General features: G+C 42.2%; 1 protein-coding gene across 1 annotated transcript in view; it reads left to right on the top strand.

Moving 5' to 3' along the window:
• Positions 1–24309, top strand: part of nudcd1 (NudC domain containing 1) — a 66186-nt gene that overhangs the window by 29746 nt on the left and 12131 nt on the right. The window contains exons 6-8 of the mRNA XM_084156540.1: positions 2195–2402; positions 11778–11925; positions 12547–12672. Of these exons, the coding sequence (XP_084012666.1) occupies positions 2195–2402; positions 11778–11925; positions 12547–12672 (482 nt within the window). The remainder of the gene's footprint in view (positions 1–2194; positions 2403–11777; positions 11926–12546; positions 12673–24309) is intronic.

Raw genomic sequence — 24309 nt, forward strand, 5'->3', positions numbered from 1 at the left:
CTCTGTTAATTATTTATGCATAGTCACTTTAACTCTACCCACATGTACATATTACTTCAACTACCTCAACTAGCCGGTGCCCCCACACATTGACTCTGCACCGGTACCCACCTGTATATATAGCCTCCCTACTGTTATTTTATTTTACTTCTGCTCTTTTTTCTCAACACTTTTTTTGTTGTTGTTTTTACTTTTTTTGTTAAAAATAAATGCATTGTTGGTTAAGGCCTGTAAGTAAGCATTTCACTGTAATGTCTGCACCTGTTGTATTCGGTGCATGTGACCAATACAATACAATTTGATTTGATTTGACTTGGTATCTACAGTCGATGCCCTGAAGGCAACATCCAGTGAGGCTTACAAATAAGTGTCCCGTTCAACATTTGCCAATCACTTTGGAACAAATGCAGAAGATCCACACTTGCAGCCAAAACGGTTGAAGATGCTACAAGTTGGAACTCCTGGTTCATGGCTATAGAAAGACTCCTGAGGATTGTCAAAGACAAAGGAGAAGCGGCCATCAGAGTTCTCTGCACAGACTTCGAGGTTCCAATGTAAGTAAGGATTATGTATTATTTTGTCATAATTTAAGGTCTTGAATGTTGTCTAAATCTGTTGCAGTGTTAATTAACAGTATTTTATTATTCATAAACAACTGTGTATAGTGTACATTTTGACACTTCATAGATTTGAGAACCACCCATTTAAACTACAATCCTGCCTTTGTGGTTCAGTCTAATGGGTAGCCTACTTAGCCCTGTTGCTTGGTTTATATAGATGGGGGATGGATTAATGTAGGCTCATAACGGCATGATTTCTATTGTTATCTTCCTAGTATTTCAGGAGTGGACTACATCAAGGACCACCTGGAACTCTTGCTGCAGCTAGGTGATGGCACCAGTTCATCAGATGAGGAGGACTTCTTCTCTGCCATGAAGACAAACTCGAGCACAAGAAAGCTCCAAAAAGCTGGACGGATACCTGGCCTGTTCAGCTGATCATATGGAGTTGCTCAAGTCCTTCCCGGCAGTCTGTAAGCTGTCTCTGAGGCTAAACACACCCTTACCTGCATCAGCTGCATGTGAAAGGCTGTTCAGCATTGCAGGACTTGTTTTCAGCCCCAGGAGAGCAAGGCTGGATTCCAGAAACTTTGAAAACCAGCTTTTACTGAACTGTAAATTCTTCAACTTCAAGTAATGACAGCTTAACGCTAGCAATCCCAGGACACGGATGCCTTATGCGTTTTGTTAATTTAAGTGCTTACGTTTCCTGGCTATATTCCTTCATTATTAAGGCATAATTCTGTTTTGTCTGTAAGAGATGTATTTTGAAGTGTTGCCTATTTGAGGATCCACATTCTTTTTGTATCTGTAAGACTATTACCTTTCAGAAAAACTCAAACCAAATAAAAGGTCTGGCTGTTTTGCTTTTTGGATTTACGGCTCTTACGTTTCTTAATTTTACTTTTGATACTTAAGTACATTTGACTGTTAGTTTTTCTTTAAGAAGCCCTCCTGTTCTCCACTCATTACCTGTATTAACTGCACCTGTTTGAACTCGAACTTGGTGACTTTCACTTTTACTGAGTAATTTTCTATTAAGGTATCTTTACTTTTACTCAAGTATGACAATTGAGTACTTTTTACACCACTGCTGTTGGGTTTTTACTGCCCGAGCCATCTCTCCCTGGTACGTCATTATACACAAACACCAATTCATTCTATGGAATGCATGCTGTAGGTTTTATCACCAAACCATCATAAATCTACTATCAGTGTTAACAGACACATGAGAGTTCTAAGAACCCTAGTCTATTGCAGAAAACAACCATTTGATGCAATAACAGTATTACAACATAATCTTGTAATTTTTGCTCTCACGTGTGTTGTCTCACGCTAGTTTGGTGTGGTGCGGACGGTCGCCCATTAGGCTATTAGATTATGTGGTAAGAGCCTCAGAGCTCATGGGAGAATCCCCCTCCCCCCCTCAAACTGGAACATGACCATCATTATCATAGTTTTAGGATCCTCATTTCCATCTTCAGACTTAAACTCATATTAATGTTTTTATAGTAATTTGATACAGTTCATGCTTTTGTATTACATGTTTTATTTATATATAAGAATCTATAGAAATCTGAATGTCCTCAACATTGACATACATTTTATTTTTATATCTCCCGCATGCCATTCAGATCCCATCTACTTCTGGCAGCAGACAATAGAGGATATAACAGTATCTGTGCGTATGCCTGAAGGCATCACCAAAGACGACGTGCTCTTCAAGCTCTCCATGGAAAGTGTGAGTGTGGGTGTGCAGGGTTTTGCCCCCCTGCTGGAGGGTCAGCTGCACGCCCCTGTGGACCCCGAAGCCAGTGCCTGGATCATCAAAGACGAGAAAAGGTTAGTGGCCTGGCCAGCCCGCCCTGAAAGGTTCAGAGATACTGATGCCCAGAGACCTGGTTGAAAGTAGTGCACTACTTAGGGAATAGGGTGCAATTTCGGATGCAGGCACACATCTGCTTTTACTCAGCCCAGAGTCATGAGTCAGATTTCCTTTCATGGTGAATTCACCTTTTTGACAATATCAGAGCGTTGCCACTATTTACAAACAAACAAGAAACTATATTATGACTCATGAGTTATTTCCCCCCCCCCCCCTATTTGTTAGACACCGTGGACTTGGCTTTTTGGGATTCAAATAACATTTTATTTTATTCGTCACAGGCTACCTAAACAACCAGTGTAGACTAACAGTGAAATGCTTACTTACGGGCTCTTCCCAACAATGCAGAGAATATGAAAATAGAGCAATAATAGAAAAGTAATAACACATAATAATAAAAGTAATAATAAATACACAATGAGTAATGATAACTTGTCTGTGTACACGGGGTACCAGTACCATGTCAATGTGCAGGGGTACAAGGTAGTTGAGGTAGGTATGTACATACAGTGGGGAGAACAAGTATTTGATACACTGCCGATTTTGCAGGTTTTCCTACTTACAAAGCATGTAGAGGTCTGTAATTGTTCTCATAGGTACACTTCAACTGTGAGAGACAGAATCTAAAACAAAAATCCAGAAAATCACATTGTATGATTTTTAAGTAATTAATTTGCATTTTATTGCATGACATAAGTATTTGATCACCTACCAACCAGTAAGAATTCCGTCTCTCACAGACCTGTTAGTTTTTCTTTAAGAAGCCCTCCTGTTCTCCACTCATTACCTGTATTAACTGCACCTGTTTGAACTCGTTACCTGTATAAAAGACACACTCAATCAAACAGACTCCAACCTCTCCACAATGGCCAAGACCAGAGTGCTGTGTAAGGACATCGGGGATAAAATTGTAGACCTGCACAAGGCTGGGATGGGCTACAGAAAACCATTAGTAACACACTACGCCGTCATGGATTAAAATCCTGCAGCGCACGCAAGGTCCCCCTGCTCAAGCCAGCGCATGTCCAGGCCCGTCTGAAGTTTGCCAATGACCATCTGGATGATCCAGAGGAGGAATGGGAGAAGGTAATGTGGTCTGATGAGACAAAAATAGAGCTTTTTGGTCTAAACTCCACTCGCCGTGTTTGGAGGAAGAAGAAGGATGAGTACAACCCCAAGAACACCATCCCAACCGTGAAGCATGGAGGTGGAAACATCATTCTTTGGGGATGCTTTTCTGCAAAGGGGACAGGACGACTGCACCGTATTGAGGGGATGGGGCCATGTATCGCGAGATCTTGGCCAACAACCTCCTTCCCTCAGTAAGAGCATTGAAGATGGGTCGTGGCTGGTTCTTCCAGCATGTCAACGACCTGAAACACACAGCCAGGGCAACTAAGGAGTGGCTCCGTAAGAAGCATCTCAAGGTCCTGGAGTGGCCTAGCTAGTCTCCAGACCTGAACCCAATAGAACATCTTTGGAGGGAGCTGAAAGTCCGTATTGCCCAGCGACAGCCCCGAAACCTGAAGCATCTGGAGAAGGTCTGTATGGAGGAGTGGGCCAAAATCCCTGCTGCAGTGTGTGCAAACCTGGTCAAGACCTACAGGAAACGTATGATCTCTGTAATTGCAAACAAAGGTTTCTGTACCAAATATTAAGTTCTGCTTTTCTGATGTATCAAATACTTATGTCATGCAATAAAATGCAAATTAATTACTTAAAAATCATACAATGTGATTTTCTGTATTTTTGTTTTGGATTCCATCTCTCATAGTTGAAGTGTACTTATGATAAAAATTACAGACCTCTACATGCTTTGTAAGTAGGAAAACCTGCAAAATCGGCAGTGTATCAAATACTTGTTCTCCCCACTGTATAACCAATGTTCCCTCAAAATAACTTCGGCACTGAGCAAACTTGAACGTTGTGAAAATTCTGTGCAACTTCCAGTGCGCGTTTACTGTGAACACTGAGTCTGTACCCGCTTTAAGTTACAGTTTTAACTGTGGCCATGTAGGCTGCTGTGGCTATATGATCATAATGTAGGTCTACCAGAGTGGCCTATCATAAAAAAATTGAGAAAATGCATCCCATAACATTTTAACATGGAAATAGAACCGCTATCATTCAGCCTACAGTAGCAGCCAATGTGTGGTGTTCAATGTAGGCCTACATTCCATGAGACTTTTGAAAACAAACATGCAGGGCTTGACATTAACCTGTTTATCCATTTGTCCTTCAGACAAGGAGGTGACTGAAAATGTTGTTGTATTGTTTGATGCAGGAAACCACTTTACAAAATAAAATGCATTATTATTCCCATACCATTATTACAGAGACTCAGACAAATTATGCTACCCTCTGCCTATTGGCTACTTAGCTTATTCAAGCCTGTCTCAAAATATAACACTGCCCTTTTAAGACTAAAAAAAGCTCTTTATCTGACTCACTTTTCAAAGATGTCTAGAAATGTATACGTTTTGTGCTCTTGTAGGAAGCAGTCACTCCCCTATTGCTGACCACAAATTATCTATAACTGGGCTAATAACTCACTAACTAGCAAAGGATATGAACAAAATGTGCACATGCAGCTCTTTGTCTGATCTCAACACAAGCGCTTCTCCTCACGACCGTTCATGCTGTAAACACAGTCCAGTTCAAAGTAAATGGCACAGATCCATATATGACAGTGTTCTATTTGTATATAACCCTACTGCAGCTCTGATTGTGTATGCCGCACCGGTCTGTGTAAAGTAGTGGCGGAGTAGTGCGTGTCAATGCAATAGAATCCTACTCTGATGCGTTCTGCCTACAGCAAAATTGCCCTGCCCGTGCATTATTGTGCGGGCAATAAAAAAAATGTGGTATTTGAAAATTCGAGTTAGGCTATATGATCACACCGGGAATAGATCCATTATTGTATTACTTGCGAAGCACAGCTGAGTCAGCATACATTTAAATCATTAGCTTTTTATTTTACTGGGCTGATGGTGCCAGCATCTGATGGTGAGAGAGAGCAGCACCCTGCGGATCCACTTCTCAAAATCCCTCTGCTCCCCCTTTCCTCCACTGACACTGACCAAAAAGGGACATGTCTTCCAGCTGATGGCGAAACTGGAGTCGCACCGCATTATTTCTGCCTCATGCACAAATTCATGATGTTACTCCTATGAACAGAGAAAGTGAAATATTCCACGATATTAAAAAAGACCCAAGCCGCTAATAATAACAACACAAGCCTATAGATACACAAGCTCATTTATTACTGCTGCAGTGCTTGTTGTTGCACTGAGTGGAAATAGGAAGAACACTCATTTGGAAGTATTCAGACCCTTTTTCCACATTTTGTTAGGTTACAGCCTTATTCAAAAATTTATTAAATCATTTTTCCCCTCATCAATCTACACACAATACCCCATAATGACAAAGCAAAAACTGGTTTTTAGAAATGTTTGCTAATAAAAAATGTATAAAACTGAAATTAACTGAAAGGGTCTGAAAAGTATTCAGACCCTTTACTCAGTACTTTGTTGAAGCACCTTTGGCATCGATTACAGCCTTGAGTCTTCTTGGGTATGACTCTACAAGCTTGGCATACCTGTATTTAAAGAGTTTCTCCCATTCTTCTCTGCAGATCCTCTCAAGCTCTGTCAGGTTGGATGGGGAGTGTTGCTGCACAGCTATTTTCAGGTGTCTCCAGAGATGTTCGATTGGGTTCAAGTCCGGTCTCTGGCTGGGCCGCTCAAGGACATTCAGAGACTTATCCCGAAGCCACTCCTGCGTTGTCTTGGCTGTGGGCTTAGGGTCATTGTCCTATTGGAAGGTGAACCTTGGCCCCAGTCTGAGGTCCTGAGCGCTCTGGAGCAGGTTTTCATCAAGGATTTCTCTGTACTTTGCTCTGTTCATCTTTCCCTCGATCCTGACTAGTCTCCCAGTCGCTGCCGCTGAAATACATCCCCACAGCATGATGCTGCCACCACCATGCTTCATCTGTACAAACAATAGTACACAAGTATAAACACCATGGGACCACACAGCCGTCATACCGCTCAGGAAGGAGACGCGTTCTGTCTCCTAGAGATTAACGTACTTTGGTGCGGAAAGTGCAAATCAATCCCAGAACAACAGTAAAGGACCTTGTGAAGATGTTGGAGGAAACAGGTACAAAAGTATCTTTATCCACAGTAAAACAAGTCCTATATCGACATAACCTGAAAGGCCGCTCCGCAAGGAAGAAGCCACTGCTCCAAAACCGCCATAAAAAAGCCAGACTACGGTTTGCAACTGGGGACAAAGATCGTACTTTTTGGAGAAATGTCCTCTGGTCTGATGAAACAAAAATAGAACTGTTTGGCCATAATGACCATTGTTATGTTTGGAGGAAAAAGGGGAAGGCTTGCAAGCCGAAGAACACCATCCCAACCGTGAAGCACGGGGGTGGCAGCATCATGCTGTGGGAGTGCTTTGCTGCAGGAGGGACTGGTGCACTTCACAAAATAGATGGCATCATGAGGAAGGAAAACTATGTGGATATTTTGATGCAACATCTCAAGACATGAGTCAGGATGTTAAAGCTTGGTCGCAAATGGGTCTTCCAAATGGGAAATGACCCCAAGCATACTTGCAAAATGGCTTAAGGACAACAAAGTCAAGGTATTGGAGTGGATATCACAAAGCCCTGACCTCAATCCTATAGAAAATGTGTGGGCAGAACTGAAAAAGCATGTGCGAGCAAGGAGGCTTACAAACCTGACTCAGTTACACCAGTTCTGTCAGGAGGAATGGGCCAAAATTCACCCAACTTATTGTGGGAAGCTTGTGGAAGGCTACCCGAAATGTTTGACCCAAGTTAAACAATTTAAAGGCAATGCTACCAAATACTAATTGAGTGTATGGAAACTTCTGACCCACTGGGAATGTGATGAAAGAAATAAAAGCTGAAATAAATAATTCTCTCTACTATTATTCTGTCATTTCACATTCTTAAAATAAAGTGGTGATCCTAACTGACCTAAGACAGGGCATTTTTACAAGGATAAATGTCAGGAATTGTGAAAAACTGAGTTTAAATGTATTTGGCTAAGGTGTATGTAATCTTCCGACTTCAACTGTAAGACACGTAGTCTACACACACATACACATGGATGTTGTATTGTAAATATGTGATAATGGCGTAGTGGCCTGAAAGTGTTATAAAGTGTTATGAAATGTAATGCCATTTAAATTCTATATAACTGCCTTAATGTTTCTGGACCCCAGGAAGAGTAGCTCCTGCCTTGGCAGCAGCTAATGGGGTTCCTTAATAAATACAAACATGTTGCGTTTATATTTTTTTTCCGTGTAATTTCCTGCGATACTACAAATTCTGCCATGGAGCTGAGAGAAAATGTTGCCGTTTTAAATTCCTTAAAGTTTATGCAGTTTGCCATGGTTATTTTCCTCAAACATAATAACAAAGTCAATACTGCCAAATTATTGTCTTTGGGAATTTTCAGTTTCCCTGGCTGTCTAGATTTTATTTAGGTGATTGTTAGTTCTCAAAGATGATATTATGAATAAAATATAGGGCCATTTATCTTTTCTACAAACTTTATATCTGGTTTTAGTCGTTTAAGTTTACACCAAAAGCATTTTTACATCTTGAGAAATAATGTAAAAAAAAATCTAAACATATTGATTTTATAAAATATATATTTACATGAATGGTGATCCTTTGGAAATTATTCAGACTACTTGACTTTTTCCACATTTTGTTAGGTTACATCCTTATTCTAAAATTGATTAAATAGTTTTTTAGAAATGTTTGCTAATGTATTAAAAATAAGAAACTGAACTGTTACATTTACATAAGTATTCAGACCCTTTACTCAGTACTTTGTTGAAGCACCTTTGGCAGCGATTACAGCCTTGAGTCTTCTTGGGTATGACTCTACAAGCTTGGCACACCTGTATTTGGGGAGTTTATCCTATTCTTCTCTGCAGATCCTCTCAAGCTCTGTCAGGTTGGATGGGGAGCATTGCTGCACAGCTATTTTCAGGTCTCTCCAGAGATGTTCGATTGGGTTCAAGTCCAGGCTCTGGCTGGGCCACTCAAGGACATTCAGAGACTTGTCCCGAAGCCACTCCTGCGTTGTCTTGGCTGTGTGCTTTGGGTCGTTGTCCTGTTGGAAGATGAACTTTCGCCCCAAGCGTCCTGAGGTTTTCATCAAGGATCACTCTGTACTTTGCTCCGTTCATCTTTGCCTCGATCCTGACTAGTCTCCCAGTCCCTGTCGCTGAAAAACATCCCTGCCACCACCATGCTTCATCGTAGGTATGGTGCAAGGTTTCCTCCAGACATGACCCTTGGCATTCAGGCCAAAGGGTTCAATCTTAGTTTCATCAGACCAGAGAATGTTGTTTCTCATGGTCTGAGAGTCCTTTAGGTGCCTTTTGGCAAACTCCAAACGGGCTGTCATTTGCCTTTTTACTGAGGAGTGACTTCCGTCTGGCCATTCTACCATAAAGGTCTGATTGGTGGAGTACTGCAGAGATGGTTGTCCTTCTGGAAGGTTCTCCCATCTCCACAGAGGAACTCTGGACCATCTTGTTCTTGGTCATCTCCCTGACCAAGGCCCTTCTCCCCCAATTGTTTAATTTGGCCGGGCGGCCAGCTGTAGGAAGAGTCTTGATGGTTCCAAGCTTCTTCCATTTAAGAATGATTGAGGCCACTATGTTCTTGGGGGCCTTTCAATGCTGCAGAAATGTTTTGATACCCTTCCCCAGATCTGTGCCTCGACACAATCCTGTCTTGGAGCTCTACGGACAATTCCTTCGACCTCATGGCTTGGTTTTTGACATGCACTGTCAACTGTGGGACCTTATATAGACAGGTATGTGCCTTTCCAAATCATGTCCAATCAATTGAAGTTACCATAGGTGGACACCAATCAAGTTGTAGAAACATCTCAAGGATGATCAGTGGAAACAGGATGCACCTGAGCTCAATTTCGAGTCTCATAGCAAAGGGTCTGAATACTTATGTAAATAAGGTATTTCAGGTTTTTATTTTTAATACATTTGCGAACATTTCTAAAAAACAGTTTCCTTTTTCATTATGGGGTATTGTGTGTAGATTGATGAGGATTTTATTTTATCCATTTTAGAATAAGGCTGTAACGTATCAAAATGTGGAAAAAGTGAAGAGGTCTGAATACTTTCCGAATCCATATGAAGTGGGTAAAACAGTATGTAAACATTTATTAAATTGGCCAGTGTTCAATGACTTTGTACAGTGTCTTGCAAAAGTATTCGTCCCCCTTGGCGATTTTCCTATTGTGTTGCATTTCAACCTGTAATTTAAATTTTTATTTGGATTTCATGTAATGGACATACACAAAATAGTCAAATTTGGTTAAGTGAAATGAAATAAATAACTTGTTTCAAAAAATTCTAAAAAATAAATAACGGAAAAGTGGTGCGCGCATACGTATTCACCCCCTTTGCTATGTAGCCCCTAAATAAGATCTGGTGCAACCAATTACCTTCAGAAGTCACATAATTAGTTAGATTAAACACAGGTGGACTTTATTTAAGTGTCACATGATCTCAGTATATATACACCTGTTCTGAAAGGCCCCAGAGTTTGCAACAACACTAAGCAAGGGGCACCACTAAGCAAGCGGCACCATGAAGACCAAGGAGCTCTCCAAACTTGTCAGGGACAATGTTGTGGAGAAGTACAGATCAGGGTTGGGTTATAAAAAAATATTCAAGAGAGGACCGCCCATCAAAACTTACAGGCCAAGCAAGGAGGGCATTAATCAGAGAGGCAACAAAGAGACCAAAGATAACCCTGAAGGAGCTGCAAAACTCCACAGCTGAGATTGGAGTATCTGTCCATAGGACCACTTTAAGCCGCACACTCCACAGAGCTGGGCTTTATGGAAGAGTGGCCAGAAAAAAGCCATTGCTTAAATAAAAAAATAAGCAAACACGTTTGGTGTTTGCCAAAAGGCATGTGGGAGACTCCCCAAACATATGGAAGAAGGTACTCTGGTCAGATGAGACTAAAATTGAGCTTTTTGGCCATCACTTGTCTTATTTCTTGTTTGTTTCACAATACAAAATATTTTGCATCTTCAAAGTGGTAGGCATGTTGTGTAAATCAAATGATACAAACCCCTAAAAAAAATCAATTTTAATTCCAGGTTGTAAGGCAACAAAATAGGAAAAATGCCAAGGGGGGTGAATACTTTCGCAAGCCACTGTACATAGGGCAGCAGTCTCTAAGGTTCAGGATAGAGTACCAAGTACTGCGGTTACGGATGTTGCAATTGCCGTCCCGGCCGGTGAAACAGCCCAACAGGTGCTCTCAATGGTGCATCTGTAGAAGTTTATGAAGTTCTTAGGGGCCAAGACACATTTCTTCTGCCTCCTGAGATTGAAGAGGCGCTGTTGCGCCTTCTTCACCACACTGTCTGTGTGGATGGACCATTTCAGGTTGTCAGTGATGTGAACGCCGAGGAACTTGAAGCTTTTCACCCTGTCCACTGCGGCACCATCAATGTGGATTGGGTCATGCTCTCTCCTGAAGTCCACGATCAGCTCCTTTGTTTTATTAACGTTGAGGGAGAGGTTATTTTCCTGGCACCACTCCGCCAGGGCCCTCACCTCCTCCCTGTAGTCTGTCTCTGAGCGCGCACCCTTGTTGTCTGTCTCTGAGCGGCCTCCGTGTTGAGGATCAGCGTGGCGTAGGTGTTTTTGCCTACCTTCAACACCTGGGGTCCAGGACACAGTTGCACAGGGCGGGGTTCAGACCCAGGTCCCTGAGCTTAATGATGAGTTTGGAGGGCACTGTGGTGTTGAAGGCTGAGCTGTATTTGATGAACAGCATTCTTGCATAGGTATTCCTCTTGTCCAGATGGGATAGGGCAGTGTGATGGCGATTGCATCATCCGTGGATCTGTTGGGGGGCGATATGCAAATTGTAGTGGGTCTAGGGTGTCAGGTAAGGTGGAGGTGATATGATCCTTAACTAGCTCCTCAAAGCACTTCATGATGACCGAAGTGAGTGCTACGGGGCGATAGTCATTCTTGGGTAGAGGAACAATGGTGGACATCTTGAAGCAAGTGGGGACAACAGGGAGAGATTGATGTCCGTAAACACACCAGCCAGCTGTTGGGCACATGCTTTGAGGACGTGGCTTGGGATGCCGTCTGGGCTGGCAGCTTTGCGAGGGTTAACACGCTTAAATGTCTTACTCACGTCTGCCACAGAGAACTAGAGCTCACAGTCCTCCCCTCAGCCAGTATAGTCATACTGCCCTGTCTGTCCCTGTGTGTGTTCCTAGCCTGGAGATTACTCTCCAGAAGAGGAGCGAGGGGCCCATGTGGCCAGAGCTGCTGACTGGAGGAGACGGGAAAGGAGAGTTTCTGATGAGTGATGAGCAGACGGCCTTGCTCCACGAAAGACTGACATTCCTCACTACTGAGGACATGGTGAGACTCACTGACACTCTGAGCCTTGTCTTTACATGTTGGGTGGTGTTCATTAGTCACGAAACCAAAGAAAAATGCATGGTGTGCTCTAATGAACATGACCTTGGGTTACTGATGATGAGGAATCCAATCCTGTGCTCTCTCTGCTTCTCTCCTCAACACCCTGTCTTCATTTTTCCTTCTTTATGAACCCCTCATTTGCTGTCCATCTCTCTATTCTCCTTTTTACCGCCAATCTTGATGTTACTTTCTGTGCCTCTAACCCCTCCATCGACCCCCCTCCAACCCCGTCTCTGAGCCCTCACTTTTAGCCTCTTATGGCCCCTTTCTCCTGCCTTCAGGTCCTCTCCTTCTCACTCTCACCCCTCCCTCTTCAGTTTCTCAAAGCAGCTCTACTTCTCCCTCACACCATCATGTCCAGTTCTCTTGAGCTGCCTCAGTCTCCGCTTCCTATTTTGAATGATATTTTCAGTCCCAACTTGTTTAACCACTCACTGCTCATTTAGAGATTTAGCGTTCCCATCATCATTGGCTTCTAATGAATGAATTCAATGCATCCTCTCACTCGTCTTTGACTGTTAACTCTACCCACTCTCTCTGCTTCCATCTCTCTGTGTTCAGAATGCCAACCCAGACAAGGACAAGCCCCCGTGCAACGCCCAGGAGCTGGAGGACTGCGATGGCTTCCCAGAGGACAGCTCCAACCTGACGCGCTTCGATGGAGACTCGCTCAAGCCCACTCACGTGGTAAGACCCTTTTCTCCACCCTCCTTTACTGCACCACCTCCTTCATTGTTGTCAGTGAGCACCAATCGGTTGTATCCACATCAGCCCCTCTCCCCTGAGAGGCCCCACAGCGGCACAGTAGAACTTAAACACACACACCTTCTCCATTTGCATTGCCAGCGAAGCTCGTCTTGATTTAATGAACATGGAATTGACCACACAAATGTCTTGGGGTTCTTTATTTGAAATTAAAAGAGAACAATCCATTAGGCTCAATTAGGATGGCTAGAATGTCTCTCTGGCTACTGTGTGAGTAGAACCAATTGAATACACTTGGCATTGGCTCAGAGCCACCGGAAAACGTGGCGAGAAAGCATTTGCCACAGTAATTTTCAATTGCCATTTACTTCTCAGTGCATTTTTGTGTTGCAGTTCAACATTTACCTGCTCTGTCGCAGTCTACCATTGAAAACCATTGAAGACTACACACAGAAAAGTCGTGCTATTTGTATTTGAGCAATATGATTGGCCGTTCATTCAAGCACCACTATGCTACTTCGAGTCACAACTTCTCAAGCAGTACAGAAATTGATAGCTACGTTCACACAGCACCTGTGAGCTGTCCTGAGCAAAAAATAAGCACCAATCAATCTACTTGCTGATCTTATTTATTTTAGGGAAAGTGATTTACAAAAGTAAACCTTCAATAGAGAACATACTAGCAATATGCTGGCCACTGTTGATAGTCACTTACTCTTTACACTTTAGCATTGGCTAGCCTACTGCAGCCAGGTCGATATCTCTTTTGGAATGGAATTGTCTTAAAGGGGCAGCATCCTATTTTGAGAGATGAAATGTATTTATTTATTTAGAAACAAAAATTAATACAATTAATACAATGCAATTTTGAAGAATGGAGTAATGACTTACGTTGCTAAATTATATGAAACACATGCATTTAAAAAACTACACCATGTCCGGGCCTGTAGAAATGTTGTTTGCGACAGTAGATTTTTGGCCAACTTGCCCGGTTGGGCCATTGAGAAAAAAAGTTTACGTTGGACCCTGTCATAGCCTACGAATAGGACCCCGAGTTTTACCTGACCAGGTCATGAGATAAGGAAAAACTCCAGGCCCAGAAAAGACACGTAATAATTTTGCCACACCACTTTTGAACATGTGGTGGCACTTCTGTATTAGCTTAACAAGCTGCTGGTAGATTCCTGCTTTTAATGTAGTTGTTTTTTTAGACTTTTTTTCTGGATTTATGTCTCAGCTGAGACCTATGTGTCTTACAGGAGTAGTCACTTCTAAAAATGCTAACCTTATCATTTCGTCTAATAGAATAATTTTAAATGGAGCTTTTCTGTTTTTGTTATTTTATCATAGCTAAGATTGATGTTGACTTTTGGGTTTTGAAACGGTTACTCTATAAAATAGTAAATCTGTAGTGGTATACTATACATTTCTATTATTAAAAGCTCTATCAGGCTAAGTATGTGCATGGGCAAAATATGTCCTTCCACATAGCTGTTAGGAGCCGAAAGGTAGGTAATAATACCTATTGAAAAGGAATATTGAGAAAATCAAATCAAATTGTATTTGTCACATGCGCCGAATACAACAGGTGTAGTAGACCTTATCGTGAAATGTTTACTTACAAGCCCTTAACCAACAATGCAGTTTTTTTTTTAAAAGAAGAATAAACCAGCACACTGCTATTGGTAGTATCACTGCTCTTTAATAAGCTTTACGTATCGGCTTCAAGGCCTTCCTCAAAAAAGATAGCTCAGATGTGCGAGTGCCTTTTGAATTTTGAAGAAAATAGAGTTAAGAAAATATTTACTAAATAAACTAAAGTAAAAAAAAAAAAAAGTAACACAATAAAATAACTGTAATGAGGCTATATACCGGTACCGGTACTGAGTCAATGTGCGGGGATACAGGTTAGTCGAGGTAATTTGTACATGTAGGTAGGGGTAAAGTGCATAGATAATAAACATTGAGTAGCTGCAGTATAAAAAACAAGGGGGGGGGGGGGTCAATGCAAACAGTCCGGGTGGCCATTTTATTAATTGTTCAGCAGTCTTATGTTTTGTGGGGTAGAAACTGTTCAGGAGCCTTTTGGACCTAGACTTGGCGCTCCGGTACCGCTTGCCATGCGGTAGCAGAGAGAACATTTTGTGACTTGGGTGACTGGAGTCTTTGACAATTTTTTGGGCCTTCCTCTGACACCGCCTACTATATACAGTGCATTCTGAAATTATTCAGACCCCTTGACTTTTTCCACATTTTGTTACGTTACAGCCTTATTCTAAAATGGATTACATTTTTTAAAATCCTCATCAATCTACACACAATACCCCATAATGACGAAGCAAAAACAGGTTTTTAGAAAATGTGGCACATTTATTAAATATAAAACACAGAAATAGCTTATTTACATAAGTATTCAGACCCTTTGCTATGAGACTCGAAATTGAGCTCCGAGACAGGATTATGTCTCGCCACAGATCTGGGGAAGGGTTCCAAAAAATGTCTGCAGCATTGAAGGTCCCCAAGAACACTGTGGCCTCCATCATTCTTAAATGGAAGAAGTTTGGAACCACCCAGACTCTTTCTAGAGCTGGCCGCCCGGCCAAACTGAGCAATCGGGGGAGAAGGGCCTTGGTCAGGGAGGGGACCAAGAACCCGATAGTCACTCTGACAGAGCTCTAGAGTTCCTCTGTGGAGATGGGAGAACCTTCCAGAAGGACAACCATCTCTGCAGCACTCCTCCAATCAGGCCTTTATGGTAGAGTGGCCAGACAGGAGCCACTCCTCAGTAAAAGGCACGTGACAGCCCGCTTGTAGTTTGCCAAAAGGCACCTAAAGACTCTCAGACCATGAGAAACAAGATTCTCTGGTCTGATGAAACCAAGATTTAACTATTTGGCCTGAATGCCAAGCGTCACGTCTGGAGGAAACCTGGCACCATCCCTACGGTGAAGCATCTTGGTGGCAGCATCATGCTGTGGAGATATTTTTCAGCGGTTTGGACTGGGAGACTAGTCAGGATCGAGGCAAAGATGAACGGAGCAAAGTACAGAGAGATCCTTAATGAAAACCTTCTCCAGAGCGCTCAGGACCTCAGACTGGGGCAAAGGTTCACCTGCCAACAACAGTACAATGACCCTAAGCACACAGCAAAGATAACGCAGGAGTGGCTTCGGGACAAGTCTCTGAATGTCCTTGAGTGGCCCAGCCAGAGCCTGGACTTGAACCCGATCGAAGATCTCTGGAGAGACCTGAAAATAGCTGTGCAGCAACGCTCCCCATCCAACATGACAGAGCTTGAGAGGATCTGCAGAGAAGAATGGGAGAAACTCCCCAAATACAGGTGTGCCAAGCTTGTAGCGTCATAGCCAAGAATACTTGATGCTGTAATCGCTGCCAAAAGTGCTTTTAACAAAGTACTGAGTAAAGGGTCTGAATACTTATGTGATATTTCCGTTTTTTATTTTTAATAAATTAGCTTTGTCATTATGGGGTATTGTGTGTAGATTGCTGAGGGATTATTATTTAAAAAAAATCAATTTTAGAATAAGGCTGTAACGTAACAAAATATGGAAAAAATTAAGGGGTCTGAATACTTTCCAAAGGCACTGTAGGTCCTGGATGGCAGGAATCTTGGCCCCAGTGATGTACTGGGTCTTACGCACTGCCGTCTGTAGTGCCTTACGGTCAGATGCCGAGCAGTTCCATACCAGACGGTGATGCAACCGGTCAGGATTCTCTCGATGGTGTAGCTGTATAACCTTCTGAGGATCTGGGGAACCATGCCAAAACTTTTCAGTCTCCTGAGGGGGAAAAGGCGTTGTCCTGCCCTCTTCACAACTTTTTTGGTATGTTTGGACCATGATAGTTTGTTGGTGATGTGGACACCAAGGAACTTGAAACTCTCGACCCGCTCCACTACAGCCCTGTCAATGTGAATTGGGGCGTGTTCGTCCCTCCTTTTCCTGTAGTCCACGATAATCTCCTTTGTCTTGCTCACGTTGAGGGAGAGGTTGTTGTCCTGGCACCACACTACCAGGTCTCTGACCTCCTCCCCATAGGCTGTCTCATCGTTGTCGGTGATCGGGCCTACCACAGTTGTGTCGTCAGCAAACTTAATGATGGTGTTGGAGTCGTGCCTGGCCACGCAGTTGTGGGTGAACAGGTTGCACAGGAGGGGACTAAGCACGCACCCCTGAGGGGCCCCCGTGCTGAGGATCAGCGTGACAGATATGTTGTTGCCTACCCTTACCACCTGGCGGTGGCCCGTCAGGAAGTCCAGCATCCAGTTGCAGAAGGACGTGTTTAGTCCCAGGGTCCTTAGCTTAGTGATTAGCTTTGTGGGCACTATGGTGTTGAACGCTGAGCTGTAGTCAATGAACAGCATTCTCACATACAATACCGGTCAAAAGTTTTAGAACACCTACTCATTCAAGGTTTTTTTCTTTATTTGTACTATTTTCTAAATTGTAGAATAATAGTGAAGACATCACAACTATGAAATAACACATATGGAATCATGTAGTAACCACAAATGTGTTAAACAAATCAAAATATATTTGAGATTCTTCAAATAGCCACCCTTTGCCTTGATGACAGCTTTACACACTCTGGGCATTCTCTCAACCAGCTTCGCCTGCAATGCTTTTCCAACAGTCTTGAAGGAGTTCCCACATACGCTGAACACTTGTTGGCTGCTTTTCCTTCACTCTGCAGTCCGACTCATCCCAAACCATCTCAATTGGGTTGAGGTCGTGGGATTGTGGAGGCCAGGTCATCTGATGCAGCACTCCATCACTCTCCTTCTTGGTAAAATAGCCCTTACAGAGCCTGGAGGTGTGTTGGGTCATTGTCCTGTTGAAAACAAATTATAGTCCCACTAAACCCAAACCAGAGGGGATGGCGTATCGCTGCGGAATGCTATGGTAGCCATGCTGGTTATGTGTGCCTTGAATTGTAAATAAATCACAGACAGTTCCTTTTGTCCAGGTGGGAAAGGGCAGTGTGGAGTGCGATTGAAATTGCGTCATCTGTGGATCTGTTGGGGCGGTATGCGAATTGGAGTGGGTCTAGGGTTTCCGGGATGATGGTGTTGATGTGAGCCATGACCAGCCTTTCAAAGCACTTCATGGCTACCGACGTGAGTGATACGGGGCGGTAGTCATTTAGGCAGGTTACCTTCGCTTTCTTTGGCACAGGGACTATGGTGGTCTGCTTGAAACATGTAGGTATTACAGACTCGGTCAGGGAGAGGTTGAAAATGTCAGTGAAGACAGTTACCAGTTGGTCCACGCATGTCTTTGTAGTCCGTAATAGTTTGGAAGCCAGCCACATCCGACGAGCGTCAGAGGTGGTGTAGTAGGATTATATCTTAGTCCTGTATTGACGCTTTGCCTGTTTGATTGTTTGTCTGAGGGCATAGCGGGATTTCTTATAAGCGTACGGATTAGTGTCCAGCTCGTTGAAAGTGGAAGCCTTGAGCTTGGTGCGGATGTTGCCTGCAATCCATGGCTTCTGGTTGGGATGTGTATGTACGGTCACTGTGGGGACGACGTCGTCGATGCACTTATTGATGAAGCCGGTGACTGAGGTGGTATTCTCCTCAATGCCATTGGATGAATCTGCGCCCCCTGTATTTCCTTATCTTCATGCGAATGACGGGGATTTGGGCCTTGTCCGGGAGCAACATTTTATCCTTCGCGTCAGACTCATTAAAAAAATATTTTCATCCAGTTCGAGGTGAGTAATCGCTCTTCTGATATCCAGAAGCTCTTTTCGGGCATAAGAGACCGTAGCATCAACATTATGTACAAAATAAGTTACAAACAATGTGAAAAAACACACAAAATATTACAATTGGGTAGGAGCCCGTAAAACGGCAGCCATCCCCTCCGGCGCCATTCTTTATAGGGATTTGCTGTCTGCTCCAGACAAAGTCAGATTTCCTTTCTTTCATTTTAAACCTTGGGATTTAGGATTTGACCGGCCAAATGAAGACAGTGAAAGCAGCAAAAAATGAATTATATTGATGTTTTGTAATATCATATTAAAGATGTTATTTCATATTAAGGAGGTAGAAACATCTGCTTTTCTCTGCACCTGCGATAACATCTGCAAATCTGTGTACGCAACCAATGAACTTGTATTTTTATGTTCTTTGTTTTTATTAAGGAAGAACAAGGAGAACATTAAAAGGAAACGTTGGAGTGTTTATTTGCACCTCTCCCCACAGGGAGCCCTCTCCTCCACCCCTTCCCCTCCATTCTGCCTCAAATTGGTATACTTTTTTTTTGTCACCAAGGCTCCTCGACAATCTGCTCTCTCATAGAAATTGAATAATTATATTTCTATGTCTGCTCCCGTGGTATCCACTCCTGAGTCCTGAGTGGTGACATGGAGCTTATGTCTGTGTCCCTCAGAAGGAGGGTCTGAGTCAGACCCTTAGGGTGTGGATACAGGATGTTGTTCCTTATAAAAGAGCTGTGTATATACACTACCAGTAATTTATGGTATACAGAAGATAGCCCTATTTGGTAAAAGACCAAGTCCATATTATGGCAAGAACAGCTCAAATAAGCAAAGAGAAATGACAGCCCATCATTACTTTAAGACATGAAGGTCAGTCAATATGGAACATTTCAAGAACTTTGAAAGTTTCTTCAAGTGCAGTAACAAAAACCATCAAGCGCTATGATGAAACTGGCTCTCATGAGGAACACCACAAGAATGGAAGACCCAGAGTTACCTCTGCTGCAGAGGATAAGTTCATTAGAGTTACCAGCCTCAGAAATTGCAGCCCAAATAAATGCTTCACAGAGTTCAAGTAACAGCCACATCTCAACATCAACTGTTCAGAGGGCACTATGTGAATCAGGCCTTCATGGTCGAATTGCTGCAAAGAAACCACTACAAAAGGACACCAATAAGAAGAAGAGATTTGCTTGGTCCAAGAAACACAAGCAATGGACATTAGACCAGTGTAAATGTGTCCTGGAGATTTTTGGTTCCAACCGCTGTGTCTTTGTGAGACACGGTGTGGGTGAACAGATGATCTCTGCATGTGTATTTCCCACCGTAAAGCATGGAGAAGGAGGTGTTATGGTGTGGGGGTGCTTTGCTGGTGACACTGTCTGTGATTTATTTAGAATTCAAGGCACACTTAACCAGCGTGGCTACCACAGCATTCTGCAGCGATAAGCCATCCCATCTTTTTTGGGCTTAGTGGGACTATCATTTGTTTTTCAACAGGACAATGACCCAACACACCTCCAGGCTGTGTAAGGGCTATTTGACCAAGAAGGAGAGTGATGGAGTGCTGCATCAGATTACCTGGCCTCAACAATCCCCCGACCTCAACCAAATTTAGATGGTTAGGGACGAGTCGAACATCAGCGTGAAGGAAAAGCAGCCAACAAGTGCTCAGCATAAGCGAGAACTCTTTCAAGACTGTTGGAAAAGCATTCCAGGTGATGCTGGTTGATAGAATTTCAAGAGTGTGCAAAGCTGTCATCAAGGCAAAGGGTGGCTATTTGAAGGATCTCAAATATCAAATATATTTTCATTTGTTTAACACTTTTTTGGTTACTACATGATTCCATATGTGTTATTTCATAGATTTGATGTCTTCACTATTATTCTACAATGTAAAAATAAAGAAAAACCCTTGAATGAGTAGATTTTCTAAAACTTTTGACCGGTAGTGTATATATGACCCACCGCCTCGATTTGGTCTAATTTAGCAAAATATGAAATGCTGTTTTTTACATTGGATAAAGGTAATGACTCAGTTCTACGAAAATGTTTATCATACACTGCAGTTGAGGAACAATGAGAAAGTAGTTCTGCTTTGAAGGTTGATAAACTTGCAACCCCTCTTTTGAGAAAATGGCCCTTGAATGTTTTGGTACACCTACTGGAGAACTCTTCTTGTCTTTGTATTTATTTGTATTTATTAAGGATCCCCACTCTTCCTGGGGCCCAGCAACATTAAGGCAGTTATATACAATTTAAAATATTACATAACATTACATTTCATAACAAGTTAAGTGTGTGCCCTCAGGCCTCTACTCTATTATCACATATCTACAATACAAAATCCATGTGTACGTGTGTGTAGCGTTCATGTCTTTATCGTGTGTCTGTGTATGTATGTGTCTCTTCATAGTACCCACTGTTCCATAAGGTGCATTTTTATCTGTTTTTTAAATCTGATTCTAGTGCTTGCATCAGTTACCTGATGTGGAATAGAGTTCCATGTAGCCATGTTTCTATTTAGTACTGTGCGCCTCCCATATTATGTTCTTGACTTGGGGATTGTAAAGGTACCTTTGGTGGCAAGTCTTGTGGGGTATGCATGGGTGTACGAGTTTAAACAGAGACCTTGGTGCATTCAGCATGTCAACACTTCTTACAAAAACAAGTAGTGATTAAGTAAATCTCTTCTCCACTTTGAGCCATGAGAAATGTACATGCATATTATTGTTAGCTCTCCGTGTACATTTAAGGGCCAGCCGTGCTGCCCTGTTCCAAGCCAGTTGTAATCTTCTGAGGTCCCTCTTTGTGGCACCTGACCACACGGCTGAACAGTAGTCCAGGTGTGACAAAACTAGAGCCTATAGGACCTGCCTTGTTGATAGTGTTGTTAAAAAGGCAGAGTGGCGCTTTATTATGGACAGACTTCTTCCCATTTTAGCTAATGTTGTATCAACATGTTTTTGACCATGACAGTTTACAATCCATGGTTACTCCAAGCAGTTTAGTCACCTCAACTTGCTCAATTTCCACATTATTTATTACAAGATTTAGTTGAGGTTTAGGGTTTAGTGAATGATTTGTCCCAAATACAATGCTTTTAGTTTTTGAAATATTTAGGACTAACTTTTTCCTTGCCACCCATTCTGAAACTAACTGCAGCTCCTTAATTGTTGCAGTGATTTAACTCACTGTAGTAGCTGACGTGTATACTGTTAAGTCAACTGCATACATAGACTCTCTGGCTTTCCTCAAAGCCAGTGGCATGTCATTAGTAAAGATTTTAAGAAGTAAAGGGCCTAGACAGCTGCCCTGGGGAATTCCTGATTCTACCAGGATTATGTTGGAGAGGCTTCCACACCTATTCAGCATCGTCCACACCCTCTTAAGTTTTAGCCCCACCCATCTCTTTAAGGATTCACATGTGAGGCCATGTGCTAAACATAGTGAGTAAGGTAGTGTAGTAAGCAACCAAAGATGTCAAGACTAAAAGTGATGAAAGTAGTAGCCTACAAAAAAGAACAAATCCAGGTAAAAATACTCTTACCTAGTCCTTGGCCTATATCCTAATCTGACTTTGGTGCAGGTCATGTTGTTCTTCACATTACCGTCTTTGGTAAACACACACTATATCAAATAATATCTAAGTTTATTTGTCACATGCACAGGATACAGAAGGTGTAAACGGTACAGTGAAATGGATACTTGCATATTTGCATAGTAGCAATATCAAAAATAGAAAGTGTCCAGATAAAAGTATTGTGCCAGCAAGCATGTTTGTCATTTATCAGGCACAGAGTTTCTAAACCATACTTTTCTTTTTTTGAATCATTCATGTGCGTGGTCTAACTCAACTGGCTAGTTTGCCTGTCTGTAAAGAGAAGGGCGGGCTTTACGTTGATTATGCTGCTCTGATTGGATAGAGTGACGCTGTATTTCTCCTACCACTCGCTTCATAATTTCACACGATCACTTTTCCTTGCATGTTTTCGGACTGATCATTTAGATTGCATCTGCCTGCTACTATGATAAATCACATGGCAAGGATGTTTGCAATCAAGCTATCAATGTGCATAATATCTAACAAGTGGGGAAAGGGTAGGGAAAAAGATTAAACGCTAATGCGCATTCTGAATGAGTGACAGCCACCTTGGCTGCCCGCTGCAAATTGAGGACACACCCACCCCTCCGCGCTCTGCTCCTAATCTGCAGCTTTTTGCAGTGAGATATTTTCATCATCATCTATTTAGGCATATTAAAACACTTCCATTTTTTCCGATCACGAGTATCGTCCGATCCGACTATCAACTGTCAATTTATGGATACGATTACGAATACGAGTATGGCCATGTCGGCATACCCCTACCAGACACACTTGTCTAAATTGATGGGTCATGTGAAAGAAATTGCTATAACTACTCCCAACTTCTAGCTAAGTGGATGAGTCACTGTTGTGTAAACATGTACACATGTTCATGAAATACAATAGATGTCCATGAAATGCTGTAGTATGAATCTGCAGGTAACTAAAGCTAGCTAGCTAACATTAGGCTATAATTAGCAATGCAAATAGTTTTCTGAGATACGAATAATATTACTACACATCATACACGTAACGTTAGTAAGCGAGCCAGCAAGCTAACGTTTGCCACCTAGCTAACAGTATGCTTTAACTTGCAATGAAAATCATTTTGACAAAATTAGAAACGTATAATATCTGAAAATGTAGCTATACTCTTACCCATATACATGGATGAACGCTTCACAGCAGCGTGTCTTTTCCGTTTGGTTTGTAGCTAGCTACAGCTCGTTTGGCCCATTTGTTGTGTCAAGTCACTCCGGTTCACACTGACCGTGTGCAGAAAGTAGTCCATCCTTCCCACTGATCTTTGTCAGTAGCGCCTGCTAAATTCTGGGCAGCAATGTTGTTGAGAGCAGTAGCAACACTTTTGCAGTTCTCCATGGCTAACGTTATATCTTTCAAAAAAGCTGCGGTAGTAAGGATTATCTACACATACTGATCAGCTCATGTTATAGACAGAAGCTTGCTACATGGCAGACCAACTCATCACTCGGCATGTCCAGCCCATTCATTATCTCAGCCAATCATGACTAGCGGGAACGTTCCTGTCTTTTTCCATGGCTAAACCAACTAGGCTCATAATTTAACCATTTATTTCGTATTTACAGATGGCAAACAAGTGTCGTGACGTGACTTACTTTAATGTATGACTGTTATTTATCGAATCACCTAACTATGTTTAATTGTCACTCGATTAAATTAATAATGTAACAATTAACTCATTAGGAATTTGGGGCACCATGGAGGAAGTTGTTTAACGAGTTACCATTTCCCGAATTAAACTCTTAGTATATATATATATATATATCAGTCTCATTCTGAACGTCGCTAAATCCTTGAACCTGCAAGAACCCTAACCTTATTGATGAATCAGCAATTCACAAATTGGCTTAATTATTCATTTACTAACTAACTAAATGATAACACAAAACAAACACACACACACACACATAGGTTATTGAGTACTAACGTAATACAATGAAAACTAACTAACTAACAACTAACAATAGCATGAATGCTTGGGTAGAAGGATGGTCAGAGTGGAAGGGAGAGACAGAGTTTCAAACTATCGTGTTTACTTTGGAAACTACGCTCACGGAAATCATAATACTTATGCACCCTAATAACGCTCATTCGGATTAGAAATGCAACATGCATTTACAAGTAGCTGGCCTCGATAGTTGAGTTGATGATGTAGGACTCTGGTTTGCCTACCACAGATCCCAATGTCCTTGTTAGAGTTTCTGGTTGTAGTAGTGGTTAGAATGGATACTTCAGATGTGCATGTG

The sequence above is a fragment of the Coregonus lavaretus genome (genome assembly GCF_964263955.1).
Source record: "Coregonus lavaretus genome assembly, chromosome: 40".
Taxonomy (NCBI): domain Eukaryota; kingdom Metazoa; phylum Chordata; class Actinopteri; order Salmoniformes; family Salmonidae; genus Coregonus; species Coregonus lavaretus.